Consider the following 16,995-nt stretch of genomic DNA (forward strand, 5'->3'; position numbering starts at 1 on the left):
AGATGACTGTTTCAGGCTCAGTATCCCCCATTGCTAGGAATCTTCACTAGGGCCACCCTTGTGAATTTACTGGGAGTTTCCTTTGCACTGGGTTTATTAGTTCTTCCCTGAGATGCCCCTCAATTCCAGTTGTCTCTCCCTGTACTCTCTCCCTCCCCAATCTGATCCCTCCTTTTCCTGTCACCACTCACCCCCAGTGCACCCTTGGTGTCTATTCTAGTTCCCCCACCCCATGCTTCCCCCCTTGAGTTCTCCTTGCTAATTTCCAGGTTTCTTTCTTTTTTTTTTTTTACATATCAATCCCAGTTCCCTGTCCCTAACACTCTCCCATCCCATCCCTCTTCTCCCCAGGGAGGGTGAGGTCTTTCATGGGGGATCATCAAAGTCTTTCACAGCATTTGGGCAAGGGCCTAGGCCCTCCTCACCCCATCCCTGTGTGTCTAGGCCAGGCCGAGAGTGTATCCCTCCATGGGGAATGGGCTCCCAAGTCCATTTATACACTAGGGATAAATACTGTTCTACTACCAGAGGCCCCATAGATTGTCCAGAACTCTTAACCGACACCCACGTTCAGGGCACCTGATTTGGTCCTGTGCTGGTTTCCCAGCTGTCAGTCTAGAGACCATGAGATCCCCCTTGTTTAGGTCAACTGTTTTGGTGGGTTTCCCCAGTCTGGTCTTGGCCCCTTTGCTTATCACTCCTCCCTTTCTACAAATGAATTCCAGTAGTTTGGCTCAGTGCTTAGCTGTGGGTGTCTGCTTCTGCTTCCATCAGCTATGGGATGAAGGCTCTAGGATGACATATAAGGTAGTCACCAATCTCATTATAGGGAAAGGGCATTAAAGATTGCCTCTCCGCTATTGCTTTGATTGTTAGTTGGGGTCATCCTTGTAATCTCTGGACATTCCCCTATTGCCAGATTTCTCTTTAAACCTATAATGGCTCCCTGTATTATGATACCTCTTTTCTTGCTCACATCTTCCCGTGACTCAACCCTTCTGTTCTCTCATGTCCTCCTCTCCCCTCCTTTTCTTCCTTTCTCTTTCTCCTAACTCCCCTCTCCCCATGCTCCTAATTTGCTCAGGAGATCTTGTTCCTTTTCCCTTCTCCAGGAGGACCAAGTATGTCTCTCTTAGGGTCCTCCTTGTTTCTTAGCTTCTCTGGCAGTGTGGATTGTAGGGGGATAATCCTTTGCTCTATGTCTAATAACCATATATTAATGAGTACATACCATGTTTCTCTTTTTGTGACTGGGTTACCTCACTCAGGATGGTTTCTTCTAGTTCCATCCATTAGCCTGAAAATTTCAAGATTCCATTTTTTTTCCACTGAGTAGTACTCCATTGTGTAAATGTACCACATTTTCTCCATCCATTCTTCAGTTGAGGGGCATCTAGATTGCTTCCATGTTCTGGCTATTACAAATAATGCTGCTATGAACATAGTTGAACATACATCCTTGTTGTATGAATGTGCAGCCTTTGGGTATATGCCTAAGAGTGGAATTGCTGGATCTTAGTAGACTAATTCCCAATTTCCTGAGGAACTGCCATACTGGTTTCCAAAGTGGCTTTACGAGTTTGCAGTTCCAGCACCCTGTCATTGGTGTTTTTGATTTTAGCCATTCTGACAGGTATAAGATGGTATCTCAGAGTTGTTTTGATTTGCATTTCCCTGATGGCTAAGGATGTTGACCAATCCGATCCCAAGGAGGGTGAGGCACTCCATGGTGGATCTCCAATAACTGTCATTTCATCCAGGGCAGGGCCTAGGCCCTCCCACAAGAGTCCTGGCTGAGAGAGCCTCCCATATTGTGGCATGGGCACTCAAAGTCTATTTGTACGCCATGGATACATACTACCCAAGGCCCCATAGATTACCTAGGCCTCCTCACTGACAGCCACATTCAGGTGGTCAGGGTCAGTCCCATGGATGTTGAGCACTTTCTTAAGTGTCTTTCATCCATTTTAGATTCCTCTGTTGAGAATTCTCTATTTAGTTCCATACTACTTTCCAGGTTTCTAAGGAAGGGTGTCTACTACCAAGTAATGAGAAATACTTCTTGCTTTCATATCTATTGACTGTTTCATTTCTCTATACTCCAATATTTGCTTTATTCTCCTTTATATATGAAAGACAGTCATTTGTTTCAAATAAATGCTACTGATTGATATTATACTTAATATCTTTTCTCTTAGTTATTCAACTAGATTTGAGTCTCTTTTAGGTTTAAAAACTTAAGTAACTATTTTATCCCACATAATCCTATCATGATGCTATAGAAGAGGTTACAGGCATATTTAATAGACTTTAGTTAACTAAAGATACTCAAAATAATTGTCATCCTTGCCAAGTTTGACAAGTAAAGGCTCTATCTGTGTCTCTCTGTGTATGTGTCTCTGTGTATGTGTGTACAGCGTGTGTGCGTGTGTGTGTGTGTGTGTGTGTGAGAGAGAGAGAGAGAGAGAGAGAGAGAGAGAGAGAGAGAGAGAGAGAGAGAGAGAGAGAGAGAGAGAGAGAGAGAGAGAAGGATGCTTATGATGGCCAGAAAAGGGTATCAGATGTCCTGAACTGGAGTAGTTAAAAGTAGTTAAAGGGCTTTGTGAACCACCATGATGGGGGCTGAGAGCTAAAGCCAGGTTCTGTGTAAGAGCAGCAAGTGGTTTTTCCAGTTATTTGTCTCTCTAGCCTCCATGTTTCTCTGAAATTTATTTTATTTTTTGTACAGTTGTTTTTAAAGATACATTACTCTGTAAGTTGGCCTGCTTTTCTGAATTACTCTGAAAAGTTTAACTTTTACTTTTAGATCTCTGTCTAAGATTGCTTTCCCTAACATCTCTCCCTCACCCTGCTCCATGGCAACTTGTCCATCATGGCTGATCTCTATGCCTTCCTTGTTGGCTTAAACAGCATGGCTTCCCCTTTTCCCCTTCTCTAGGCAGCCATGGGAGTTTATAGTTGCCTGCCTTGGGCATTTTCTTTTAAACTCTAATAACATAGATTTCAAGTTTTAAAAAATCATTGAATCTACAAATTTTGAATAAATTTGACACACTATAAGGATCTTAACATGGTATGAATATATAATTATATATGGATATACATAATTTTATGTGGATATATGAAATTATACATATATATCCATATATATGTATGTATATGGATCCAAAAATTAGTTCTAATTGAAAATTTTGGTGGGATATTCACTTGGTGAGGAAATCAGTGAAATAAGATGATATCCTGCCATATAATTTTAAATATTGACCAGAAACACAGGAAGAAGATGAAGGAAGTTTTCAGAGTTCACTCACCAATTAGAACTCACTGGTCAAGCAATAAGAAATGAGATTCAAGGAAACTGTATTCTGGCTTTTATGTTCACTTTTTTCTATATAGCATTGAATACATTTGTCCATAATTAATAATACCATTTTTAAACATTTTTATGTGCTCTCTTTGAATAATCCCTGTTTCCCTCCACTAGACTGTTGTCCACAATAGCAGGGTCAGGATGACTGAGTACACTTTTGTTGCCACTATATCTTCAAAGAATTTGGCACATAGAGTATAAATGTTTTTTTTATATGTACCCATTTCCCCCTGTAACTCCCTCAGGGCCTCCCCAATGCCTCCTCTTCCCAACTTCACATCCTATTCTTCTTTTAATAACCCACAGAATCCAGTTAGTGTTACTCCTAAAATTGATGTGCAGTCTTGACATAAATCGTGAATTGTATGTTATCTTGCAGTGAAACAAATACACCCATAGGCACTCCATAAAATATTTATCAACAAATGAGCTATCAATAAATGAGTCATGTGGGATTGGAGAGAAGACTTGGTGGTTAAGAGCACTTGTTCTTGCAGAGGACCTAGATTCAGGTCACCACATTCCTATGGTAGCTCACAACCGAAAACATCCCTCCCCTTCCGGGGGATCAAGCGTCCTCTTCTGATTTCTATGAGCATGAGCAACACAAGCGGTGTGCACACCGATATGCAGGCAAACCACTTAAACACGTAAAATAAAATAAATTTTAAAAATTAATCACTTGATTCTAGATTTTTATTAGGCACTTGCTGTCGTTTTCTGCTCTTGATTTTTGAACTCAATTGCTTTTAAAACATACATACTTTTGTCATGTAATGTTTGAAAACATACGTATATTGTATACACTTCAAATCTGTGTAAAATTATTTACTCAACACTATTGTTTCCTTATGGCGGAAGCATTCACACTGATTCTTTCTAGCTTTTTTAAAAGAGCAATATGTTATCATTATCTGCATTATCTGCTGTACAGCAGAACAGCATGACTTCTTATGTGGCAATAGCTTATTACTGTTCATGATGCTTTTCCATATCCCCTGCTCTACTGTTCTCCCCAGATTCTGGTCTCAGCCTCTATGAGGTTAACATTTTTAATTCCATATGAGTTCAGCCATGTGGTGGTTTTCTTCTTGTTCCTGGTTTATTTCACTTAACACAATGACCATCCATGTTCATACAATGATAAATTACATGATGTTTTTAGAGAAAAAGTTTGTCATATATATATATCATATTATACATATGTATTTATATATACATAAATTTTTCTTTACTAATCATTTGATATGCACCTAAATTGATTCTTTCCCATGCCTCTTATGACTAGTTATACAATAAAAATGAGAGTGCAGCTGTGTCTTTGACAACGTGATTTCATTTTCTTTGGCTATATATCCATTAGTGGTATTGATGAATCATATGGTATTTCTATTTTTAATTCCATGAGAAAATCCATATGGTCTTCCACAATAATTTTACTGATCTACATTCCCATCATTGGAAGAGTTTACTTTTCTTCATATTCTGGCCAGCACTCTCATCTTGATAGTATTTGTATCATTTTAGGGCTCATAATATTTAGGACTTTAATATATTTTGCTCTGTCTTCTGTATAGGGTGAGAAATTGGGGTTTAGTTTCATTCATGTATTGACTTAATTTATTCTAATGATAAAGTTGTTTCTGGAAACAGTAGTATCAAAAGTAGTGCATTATTGATTTGTTTCATTCTCTCTCCATCTAATAAGCCATGAAACATTCAGGAACAGAGCTGTCTTCATATTACTACCTCCCCAGACCCTGGGAGCTGTGTAGATGTTCCTGCATGTTTATTGATAGTGTCTGCAAACAATTTATTCTTCATGCCCTCTGTTGGCTATTTTACTTCCCTCTGACTACAGTTTGATTTATAAATCCTGAATATACTCATCTGCCATACTTTCTTGTTAAAGACAATGAGAAGGCAGAAAATTACACCGTTACTCAGTATTTAGAAGAGGATTCTTTCCTTAAAAATGAACCAAATAGCCACATGTCATGCACCAGATTTTGGTGAGATAGAAAGACTATTCTTAGAGAGTTCACAGTTTATGAAGTACTGACCCAATTTCTCTTTGATTCTGAGTTGGCCTAAATTTAAGGATGTATTCTGAAGTATTTAAAGTGGAATTTAATGATGTTTCAATTTACATTAAAATATCCAAGCATCGATATTGAGATAATTTCATTTTGCTGCCTTGAGAAGTTGATGTTCTGACCTAGAATTCAGTGAGCATTAAATCAGAGAAGCTATACTCTAGAAAAAGCCTCCATAAACTTTATAAAGGTCCTCTGAATTTCTCTTTTTCTATAATTTTATGTTTGCTCAAGTTTTGTGAAACAGATAATATTTGCATTAAAAAGCAAGTTAGTGGTTTATGATTCATCAATAATCAAATAAAGCATACTGGACTAGAACACATTTTCTAATGTTATGCTTTCCCTAATTAGATGGTGTGATATCTCTGTACTATTCAGCTTTATCTTTCCTGTAAGGACATATCGCCTTGCATTCCATATAAAAATACTGTCATTTGTGTATTGATGCTTTGTAATCTGCCATTCCTGTCGTAAAGTTTTGATCAAATTATTTTGGTTCATGTAACGTTCTATGCCCTGTTTATTTCTTCACTCTCACAGCTTTGCTGAGTATTTTAAATGTCACAGCTACTTTAGTCATCTTTACAAACTTTTCCAATAATTTGTAGTAGTGGAAGCACATTTCCTTTAACCTTAGAAATTAACATTCTAATTGCTCTTAACAAGATACTTTAAAGATATTTATTAACTAGCCAAATTTGGTTAGTTGAGCATATCTTCCTATTTATAAATGCTTTTCTTGGTAATATAAGGTATTATTTCTAACATTTTACATTTACTAGTTAGCATACAGAATAATTCAAATGTAAAGTGTGTGTGTGTATGTGTGTATGTGAGAGAGAGAGAGAGAGGGGGGGTTTTATTTTATATAAAATAAATAACCTGTGTTGTGGCTTTATTATTTTTTTAACTCAGAATACTATTTAAATAAAAGACATAAATATGTTTGACTTCTATAAACATATGATTCTGTAATTTTTATATCTTGTATTAATATATAATGTGCTTTGAAGAACTCTTGGGGGCTAATTTAGTCAATAAAAATGCTTGAAAAAAAACAAAAACCTTCCAGTTTAGTGCACAAAGGAGGGGACTATTAATAACTGCCAAGGCAAAAGGACAGCATCTGTAGCCTAGGAACTAAAATTAGTGACAGCGCTAAAGGGAGTTCTACCAAATTAAGCTTTTCAGAAGACTGCCATGGGCACTTGTGTAAGGAAGACAGATCACCTCTATTAGCCTTGCAATAAATAAATAATAAATAAATAAATAACAGACTTCTTCCTTCTGTATGTGGGCATTTAATTACACTGTTTATCTAACTACTTTGGGCCATGTATATAAACAAGATTGCTGGGAGAACTTGCTTTTCTTTGAGAAGCAAAGGATAGCAGAGGACATTTTTATTAAAAGTGCACTTTAAGCTAATTGATCCATTACTACAAGGCATTTTATACTGTTTTTCAGAAATCACAGGATAAACTCATTAGATGCAGACAAAGGCTTTATGATAAAATCCAAAATCCTCTTATGATAAAAGTCCTAGAGAATCTAGGTACACAGGGGAATATTCATAATAATAATGACATTATACAGGAATCCCATCACCAAAATCGCATTAAATGGAAAAAAACTCAAAAGAATTTCTAACAAAATAAGGAACAATACAAGGATGTTCACTTTCTTTATTCTTATTCAGTATATTGCTTGAAGAGTTAGCTAGAGCAATAAATGAAAAAGATGTCAAATTACCCCTACATGCAGATACTATATTTTTATCTATAAAAGTACCTACATACTCCACCAGGAAACTTTTACAGTTGATAAATTATTCAGTGAAGTAGCAGGCACACAATGTTAACATGTAAAAATCAGTAGTTTTCCTATATGCAAATGACAAACTTAAGGAGAAAGATTAGGGAAACAATCCCATTTACAGTAGCCTGGAAAATACCTTGGAATAAATCTAACTAAAGAAGTGAAAGATAGATTAATAAAAAAGCTTTATGATAGCAAAGAAAGTAATTGAAGAAGATACAGGAAGATGCAAAGAAGCTTCCATGTTCCGAGGCTGATAGGAGTAATATTGTGAAAATGGCCATCCCACCAAAAGCAAATTGTAGACTTATGGAAATCTCCATCAAAACGCTAACTCAATTATCTTGGAATTTGAAAAACACAATCTTGAATTCACTTGGAAGCATACACACACACACACACACACACACACACACACACACACACACGAGAGGAGAGAGAGAGGGAGAGAGAGAGAGAGAGAGAGAGAGAGAGAGAGAGAGAGAGAACACAACCATGAATGAATAATAAAAGAATAGTAGAGGAATCCCTGTCCCTGACTTTAAGTTTGTTACTCCAGAGCTGTAGTGACAATACAGAGAACAATTTAGCACAGACAGGGTTCTTTCACAATTCTACTTTCCATTCTAAGGGCATGTGATATTCCCAACAGTGACAATAACCGAAATGATGGTATAGAGCACCTAATTAGTATTTACTGATATTAATTTGTTTTCTCTCACCATAACCTGTGAAGTTGGTGACTGTCATCACCATCTTATACATAAAGAAGCTATAGCATAGGTTGCTTAAGTATCATCATGTCCAGGATCATTGCTAGAGTCCCTAGAAGTTGGTTTGGGTGAAATTACAAGAGAATTTGGTCTTTACTCAAGTTTTATCCCCTCACAGCACTACTTCTGTTTTTCATTTCATTTCTTTGCTTTAGATTCTAGGTTGGCTCCAAATAATTTGAATTGAGTTCATATCAAGGGAAGATAAGATATTTTCCTCATTTTATTATTGATTCATATTTAAGAGCATGCAAGCCCAGCATTCAGAAGTCTCTTTCAAACCTCTGGGGGCTGTATAGAGATCACTTACATTTATTCGTGGTTCTGTACTAGGGATTGACTCTAGGCCTCACATTGCTAAACAGACATTTTTACTGATAGCCCAGTGCCAAAGATAACTTAATCTTTCTATGAAAGCATGCCCACTATGAAACCTGATGGCTGAGAGTTCTCATATCCAGTGTGTGGACTCTAGAAGGAATGGTGATTTTTCTTGGCTAGTCATGATGTCTTTATGTATTAAATCGGTATTTTAGATTAGGCTGTTCTTCCAGCTTGGAACTGGTCTGAGAAAAGTGATTAGCCATAGAACCCTATCATGGAGGCAAAGTAACTAATGTAGACTCCAAAATACATCTCCTCTTTGAGTTTGCCACTTTTATATCAAATTGCTAGCTTAACACTTTCAGAAAATCACTGTTAATGTGTAAATGAAGATAGAACACCAGGAATGCAGTGGCATTTTATGCCCTTGTGCTCATTGACGCAATGCAGTTACTCAAAATAGCAGAGACAACTGCCCCAAGGAAATCCATACCTGGTGAGTACAGTGAATGGAAAAACCACATCGCCAGGTTTATAAACGGTTGTGAGAAAACAGGACATTGAACAGCAGGAATGAGAGTGGTGGAGTTAATGTAGCTGCCATAGCAAAGGACAAGAGAGCAGGGCATTCAGAGGAGATATCTTAAAGGAGACAGGTCCTGAGAAAGGAAAGAGGGGTGGCATAGTGAAATGTAGATCACTCCATTTGATCAGGGACATTCTCACTTTTCTAGCTATCCTGATAGAAATGGCACTAACTTATACCTAGGGGCAGCATATCACAGCTGAAAGAGCAGGACTTACAGGGTCAAACATACACGGATTCAAATCTAATTCTATTAGTATGGGCTTGACTCAGTTATTCCTCCAATACAATGTGCAGTATGTTCAGATAACACACACACACCCTCTTGTACCACGTCTATGTCATATGATATATGATGCAATGTAAATAGTTGTCACCCTGCAGTCCTTAGGAGATGATGACAAGGAATTAGTCTACATGAGTTCAGTAAAGATACGATTTTCCTCTGGATACTGTTAAATCACAGTTGATTAAAACTGTAAATGCAGGGTATGGGTAAGAATTGGCTGCTTACAAGCTGACTTTGAAGGAAAACGAAGAGAACTCCAGCACATTAGGAGTGCACCGATGTTCATTACATGTTACGTTAGGGTGAAAATTTAACTTTTGTTAGATGACTAAAAAAGGCGATAGTGATGATGACCATGATGAAACAATCACAATCTAAAGAGAGTCAAATGTGTACTAAACACCACACACACACACACACACACACACACACACACACACACAATTTGTGTGTGTAATGTTAACCTATTCCTCATATTAACCCTAATAGGTGAGGATTTTCAATCCGTTTTCTCATAATACAAAGGAAATAAGCAGTGGTTGAATCATTTGTCCATGGTTACATAGATGATTGAGCTGCCTGACACAAAAATCTGTATTCTAACACAATGTCTGGAACTTGGGAACAGTCATAATTAATAACTATCTACTGTTGCAAAGCTGTGCCTTTGCTTCTTTTTGCTAGTATTCTTCTCTCTGATGCCAATGGAGGTCACTGAACTGTCTGTGGTAACTAATACTTCAATTTTCCATTCCCTTAAAACCCTTGTCACTAACTTTTCCCCTGGAAACATCTTGAAGTGAGCTAACTGGAGGAACTCTATATGCTGATTGTGAGAGCCAAGCCAAAACTTTGCCTGTCCTTGTGGGCCATCTCAAGTAGGATTTTATACTGATAGACTATATAACCCACTGAATCATGAAAGAACAGTGGTAATGAACAAGTTTTCTGTAGTAGAAACAGAGGAGAGAGAGTTTCCTAGACAGATAAATACTTTCCAGTAGAAATAAACTTAGCAGCAGTCTAATGCTGCTTTCCAGCTGTGGGTCTATGTGAGTTATCTTGGAGCCTAGTCACCATTAAAAATCTGTTTCTATAGGAAAATGCTTCCTAACAGACAAGGTGAAAGAATCATAAATGAATTCAATATCTATCACAGAACCTCGAACACAGTGTGTTCTAAAAACATGTATTGATTAATCTTTAGTAGAATTGTCACTCATCACAAAGTATAATACTGAACTGTCTAGGGTTTTCACTTCAATCAAACTTTAAATTAGAATTGCAAGGCAAAGTTAAATGTGACCTTCAGAGTGTGAATTAAATGTCATTTCATTTTTTAGTCAATATGACTGTACAAATAACTAAAGGATATTTGTAATTTCCAGGAGGCTTATAGTTGATAGGCAAGTAGAATGGTCCATCATTCTAGGAAATACTGCTAAGTGGTCTAGTATCCCAGCATTCTTGTTCTGATTGTTGGTATAGTCTTTCCAAGAATGGTTTAGATGACCCAGCTACCTGCCTGTCAGATGGATGAGTACTTGGTCTAGGGAAAATGACTCCTCAGGTATATGCTTTGGATACGGAAAAACACCTGCTTATTTCAGAAAAGAAACTATTTTGGTCTTTCAGATGTAACTGTGTGGAGCCACATAGTCCCAGCAATGACACACTGAAGGAATGGAGGGAGTCCAACATTTCTGCCTCTGACATCATTTGGGGGAATCTAAGCGTGTCAGTAAGTAAAACACGGCACAAGAAGTCACGTCTTGAGTCATTTACTGTAAAGACATTTAATGATATTTGTAATCAGTGTTGCAACTAAGGTAAGACTTTTGAAAACTTATACAAAGTGATAGCTTTATTTTAGAGTTCCTCCATTTCAGATATTCCATCCACACGGGATTTACATTACTCACAAAAATGATTCTTTTCATAGACCCGCATTGCTCTGAAGGTCCACACAAACAGAAGAACAGGACTGAGGTCAACTGAAAACATTAAATTCTACTGCTGGTGACCATCATGGCGGGGGCCGTTCTCCCTTGCACATGAAGGACCTAGGCTACTCACTTACTCTGCTTGCCTCTCCCACTGTTCAGAACAGGGTGGGGGAGAGAGTGGGCCTGATGTTTTACTATAAATACTATTCTTTGATTAATATGACAGTTAAGAAAACTCTTATATATTTGTCAACCGATTTCCAACTTCCGTTTTTATTCTTTAGTCTGCTAAAAAAAAGGGAAGGGGCCAGATACACAATTTGCCTATGAGTTGGCTAAGTCCTGTGCCTTTGCTTTATTTTCTTAGCCTTTCTTTGTAAGTTTTTCTCTCACAGGATTGTTTCTCTGTTCTTACTCTGTACCCTGTATCTCTTAGACATACAATAAGCATAAAGCAGAAATTAAATGTTGAATTTTTTAGGTTACAGATCTTACTTTTTAAAATCTGGTCATCCTGAAAAGAGTGGTCCCTTGTCATTTTCTTTAGAACAAGCCTTTGCTGGCTCTTGTCTCCGAGCATTTGTAATTAAGTCTCTGTGTCACAATTTGGAAGCTGGTTGGTGGTCTAAAAGAACGTCTGCTACAAATTACTTCCATCTCACATGTTTACTATTTAATTCACCTTTTATGGCAAGCCAGTGTACTTACATTTCTGTCTCTATGCACATATGTATGTATAGTCCACAGTAGTTCAAAGTCAACCACTCTAAAGAATATTTAGGCACAGTTTAAAATATTTCACATATGGACATAATAGCAATTAATGGGGAAGAGGCCATGAATTTTAAGAGAAAAAGGAGGATTATAGGGGAAGGTATGGAGGAAGGAGAGGGACAAGTATAATTATATTGTAATCTCAAATTTTAAAACAAAAAGAAAAAGTATTTGCAAGAGATTATCAGTTGATTGAAAATTGTTTTAATGCACACATATATATGGAAATACACTAATAACTCCAATTGTTATTTCATAAAATTTATTTTTGCCAACTTACAGAATTTTTTAAATAAAATGTGTTCATAGAGTAATTAGTAGAAACTTGTTTGTTCTCAAGTATCTTTTCAGTTTAACCATGTTAGACTAAAGTGAAAGAAAGGTTTTGAATTTTTTTTTTGCATTTCTAAATTTCAGGTCCCATTTCTCTCCCTGTCTCTCTGTTTCCATCCCACCCTTCTTTTGTGAGAGAAAAACAGCATAAAACTGAAAATAAATGCTGAATTTCATAGGTCATGAAATTTGCTTTTCAGAATTATAGAGTATGTCCCCTGGAAAACGAGAGAAACTGATACTTTACAATCTGCTTTGAGTTGAAATAACTAGGCTTAGGATTGTGGGTTTGTTTTAGATAAGGCAGTTGAATGATCTTTTACTAGTATCTGTCTTCTTAGGAGTAGCGGCTTTGAGCCAGCTGTATTCAGGGGACATGTAGAAGTCTTTCACACCTGCACCAAACTTTGCAGGTGCTCAGAGATCATTATGTACCTGTGTGGGACCCTGGCCTCCTCTACTTCAACATCCTGGGATCGATCATTGAACTATTTAGTAATCGTTCCCAGTTTTCACAATAGGCACACAAAAAAAAGATTGAAAAATTCATGGATTCGGTTATTGTTTTTATTTTTTATTTGTTCTGACTTAGATAACGAAAATTAAGGCTATAAATAGTGCCTAGGGGCTAGTAGTTTTTCAATAGCCATTTTTCTGTACCTTGAATCAGCTTAACATGAATAATTGAAGTTTAACTAATAAGAAAGATACTTGCAGGTGGTTAGGTGGTTATAAACAATGCTGATAGTATTTCTCCAGAGTCCTTGTATGGGGTACCTATGTCAGGTAGAATTTACTGGCTTATTGCTCGTTTCAGAGGACAATGTAGCATCTATGTTATGCTACAGATGGTTCAGCTCCTTGAGGTTTAATCCAGTGAAAATACTGTGCCCTCTAAATTTTCTTCCTGCTATGACACATTTCAAGTTTTGTTCAGAATACCTAGATGACTAAAGAATTCAATGAATTCTCTAAGATTTTTTTTGAACAGAGTAATATAATTTTTAGAATACAAAAGTCTTCCAAATGACAGAAATATTTTTTCCTTTCAAAATATTTAATGCTTATATAAATGTTGTTTTTGTCTTGAAGTTCTTTTTGACTTTGCTGCCACCTAATGGCTAAGGCAGTAATTTTTAAAATGTGGTTTCCTTTCTTTTTTCCTTTTTTTTTTTTTAGAAAGAAAGGCAGAAGATAAGGAAAAAGAAAATGGAAAGCAGAATAATAGACATAAATGTTGCCCTACTCATGTAGCAATTTTTTTCTTCATTTGTTCTTTGAATTTCAATAGTTACCATATCTGATTCAAGGTCCATTTCTTTAATTACATATTATCATTTTCTTGTTGCCTTTCTTGTCTTCCTTGGTAGCTTTAAAAACGTTTTCCTAAATAACTATTGGTTTTTAATATGCTACAATTCCTACCGCAGGAGTGGTGCATGTGCGCACCCCTACCACACAGCATCGATGAGGCTGAAGTACATTGCTCAATATCGCCATGCCTTGACTGTCTCAGATATCAAACATGAATGAAAATATCTATCTGTGCTGTTGGTGTGAAAAACAGTGAAACTGATATGTTTAAGTGCTTTGTCAGTATCTGATGTTAGCATAAACTAAACTTATCAGACTTACTGCATTTGAAGTACACCTGTTATCTTGAACTTAATAGAGGTTAGGTTTAATACCTATCAAGTAAAATTTTGAAAGCAAGTATCCTATCTGCTGAATCCTTGTGGGAGCCATTGATGAACAGTCTTGGTATATCAGCTGCAGCTGACTAGGTGTCTTTTTCTGGAAGAAAAGCACCCAACTTCCTTAGCCAGCTCTGTTTCTCTCCCCGAGCAGGAGTGCAGATCGCTGCATGGGGAGTACGTTGGGCGAGCCTGTGGCCATGGCCACCCCTACGTGCCAGATGTTCTCTTTTGGTCGGTGATCCTGTTCTTCTCCACAGTTACCATGTCAGCCACCCTGAAGCAGTTCAAGACGAGCCGATATTTCCCAACCAAGGTACTTGGACTCCAATATTCCTGAGCCAAATATAAGCTAAACCGCAGTTCTTGTGAGATCCCACATGCTTAAGGACAAAGGACAGCTACTGACTCATGAAGGGAACCATGGAGAGGTTTTGTCACGAGGGAATTGGCAAGTTAGAGGTAGGCTGTGGAAAGGGGTTGAAGAGGAAGCGCTCTCATGACTCAGGTATCTGAGGTGGCACAAGCCCTTCAGGATTTACTTCTGAGTGTCAACACTTCCCTTCCCACCTACAGTTTTGGAAAGTGTAAGCACACACCATGTTTCTGATTGTCACTTCCCCAGTAGGCAGAGGAGCCTATTTCAGCCTGACAAATACCTCAGAGGAGCATCTCCTAATCACTGGTTCTCAGCCTTCCTAATGCTGTGACCCTTCGATGCAGTTCCTTATGTTCTGATGCCCCAACCATAAAATTATTTTAATTGCTTCTTCATAAGTGTAATTTTCTACTGTTATAAATTATAATGTAAATATCTGTGTTTTCCGATGGCCTTAGGCAGACCCTGTGAAAGGGTCATTTGATGTGCAGAACCACTGCCTGTATGGAGAAGCTCTGCAACGCTCATTAGAACATCATTTCTCTCTCTTGTTTCAAAAGCGTCCATCCTTTCCTCTACCCCATCACACTTGTATATGCATATTTGGGAAGTAAACAGAGAATCAGTTGAGTGCAACATTTAACACTGCAAAGTAACGTCCATGACGTCTGATTCCACCACAAAAAGGGGCAGAGGCTGAGACAGAAAATAAAAGCAAGGAAACAAACATTTACAGGTTGAGGTACACATCTTAAAAACATTCTACCTTGGTATGTGTGTCAAGAAGAGTCCCTTCCCAGAGAGCTGCTTTTTCTGTCATATTCACCTTTGCTAAAAATGACAGATTCATTCCCTCCACCCCAGGTTAACCTGATTAATATTGAATTAGTTTCTGTATGTTGGAACCTTAATCCTGAATATTATGTGTGTATGTTGCAAAGGCATACTCATAGACAGCAAATATTATTGATAATCGCTTAAGGATAATTACTCAAGCATGTCCTTCTAGGACCTGAGAGATGGTTCAGTCATTGCAGTGCTTACCTTATAAGTATGAATGAGATCCTGAAGCCAGAGTCCCAGAACCCATGTAAAAAAAGCAAAACCAAAAACCAAAAACCTGTGTGTATTTGTGCACACAAGAAACTGAGGCGGTTCTTTTCTGACTTGCATGTGTGTGCCGTGCACCGTGGTCCCCACACAATGGCTTTCTGCAATGGGAAATGGTTGGAATTTGTATAGAATCCATTTTAAGTAAAAGAAAATGTAATTAAAACAGGTAATTCTACTTAGTGGTCCTTTAGATTCCTAATATTAAAATGTGACTTCTATGAAAGATGAAAGAGTCCTAAAATTCATCAGATTCAGGCCAGATGACCTCAATCTGTGTTCTAAATTGTTGCATACTTGAGCTCGAAATAAATGATTTAAATAAATATTGAAAAGAAAATGACCACCATTATTTCAGTTCAATAAATCTTCATTATGAAAAGTGTGGATGAGGAACAGAGATATGTATTCTAGCATAGCTAGTGATGATACTTTATAATGTGCATACAATGTAACATCACAGAATTACATCACAGCGCTTATAAAGTATGATTCGAGACTGCCTCTAAATATTCATTGTTACTTATAGCTCCCTCAAGTAACAGCATTTTTCTTTTTGTTTAGGTTCGATCCATAGTGAGTGATTTTGCAGTTTTTCTTACAATTCTGTGTATGGTTTTAATTGACTATGCCATTGGGATTCCATCGCCAAAACTACAAGTACCAAGTGTTTTCAAGGTGAACATAACTAGCATTTAACTTCTATCTACTTTTATATCTTTCTGTATCTAAATCTTCATGTAGATGATATCTCTGACCCCAGTACGTGAGATTTTCTTGAGAGCACAAACAATGTACATTACTAGAATAAGAAATAAATAATGCACAGCATGAATAAAATTGTGATCTAGTATTAAAAAGGAATTATAAAAATAAAACCTGAAGTCTGCTTCAACAATTTCCTGTTGGCCATTACAGTTGGAGTATATATGTACATTATAAGATGCCTAATCCCAAGGAATCATTGTGAAACCAAGAAATATGCATCATTGTGAGGAAAAAACTGTAGAGTGAATGGGGTTTGAAAACCAGATAAAACAGGCTTTGGATAAGAGTGCCAATCATATTACAAAGGGAGGACATGACCTTGAAGCCAGGAACTTACTGTCTCAGCCTGTTTTCTCATCTGTCAAACAGAGCTAGGGACCTAATCATAGAATTTTTTCTGTCATAATGAATTCCTCTGGGACACAGTTCCAGCACCAGACATATTTTGAACCTTTTTGTGAGCTTCTAATGTGACTGAATTTCTGGTTTGTATTTTTTTTAATTTTCATACAGTAGCCTGCATGCATACCTAAAAGAAGTTACTATATTAAAACATTCTGTTTATGTATCTCCTTGTGATTCTAAACTAAAAGAATGTTCTGTCTTATTTATTTATTATCTTGTTTCTAACATAGTATTCAATGTGCGATTTTAAATGTAGACAACAGTAAATTTGTCACCAGTAAATGGTAAGTATTGGAGTTATTTATTTAATTCAGGTATTGATGGAGA

At 37.1% G+C, this 16,995-nt stretch overlaps 1 protein-coding gene across 6 annotated transcripts in view; it reads left to right on the plus strand.

Annotated features, from left to right (window-relative positions):
- Slc4a10 (solute carrier family 4 member 10) overlaps window positions 1-16,995 on the plus strand; it is a 250,075-nt gene that overhangs the window by 194,788 nt on the left and 38,292 nt on the right. For all 6 annotated transcript variants that reach the window (XM_021226586.2, XM_021226588.2, XM_021226589.2 and 3 more), the window contains 3 exons: window positions 10,895-11,000; window positions 14,161-14,322; window positions 16,060-16,173. In XM_021226586.2, coding sequence (XP_021082245.1) covers window positions 10,895-11,000; window positions 14,161-14,322; window positions 16,060-16,173 — 382 coding nt within the window. The remainder of the gene's footprint in view (window positions 1-10,894; window positions 11,001-14,160; window positions 14,323-16,059; window positions 16,174-16,995) is intronic.

This window comes from Mesocricetus auratus, unplaced genomic scaffold, assembly GCF_017639785.1.
Source record: "Mesocricetus auratus isolate SY011 unplaced genomic scaffold, BCM_Maur_2.0 Super-Scaffold_100004, whole genome shotgun sequence".
NCBI classification, from domain to species: domain Eukaryota; kingdom Metazoa; phylum Chordata; class Mammalia; order Rodentia; family Cricetidae; genus Mesocricetus; species Mesocricetus auratus.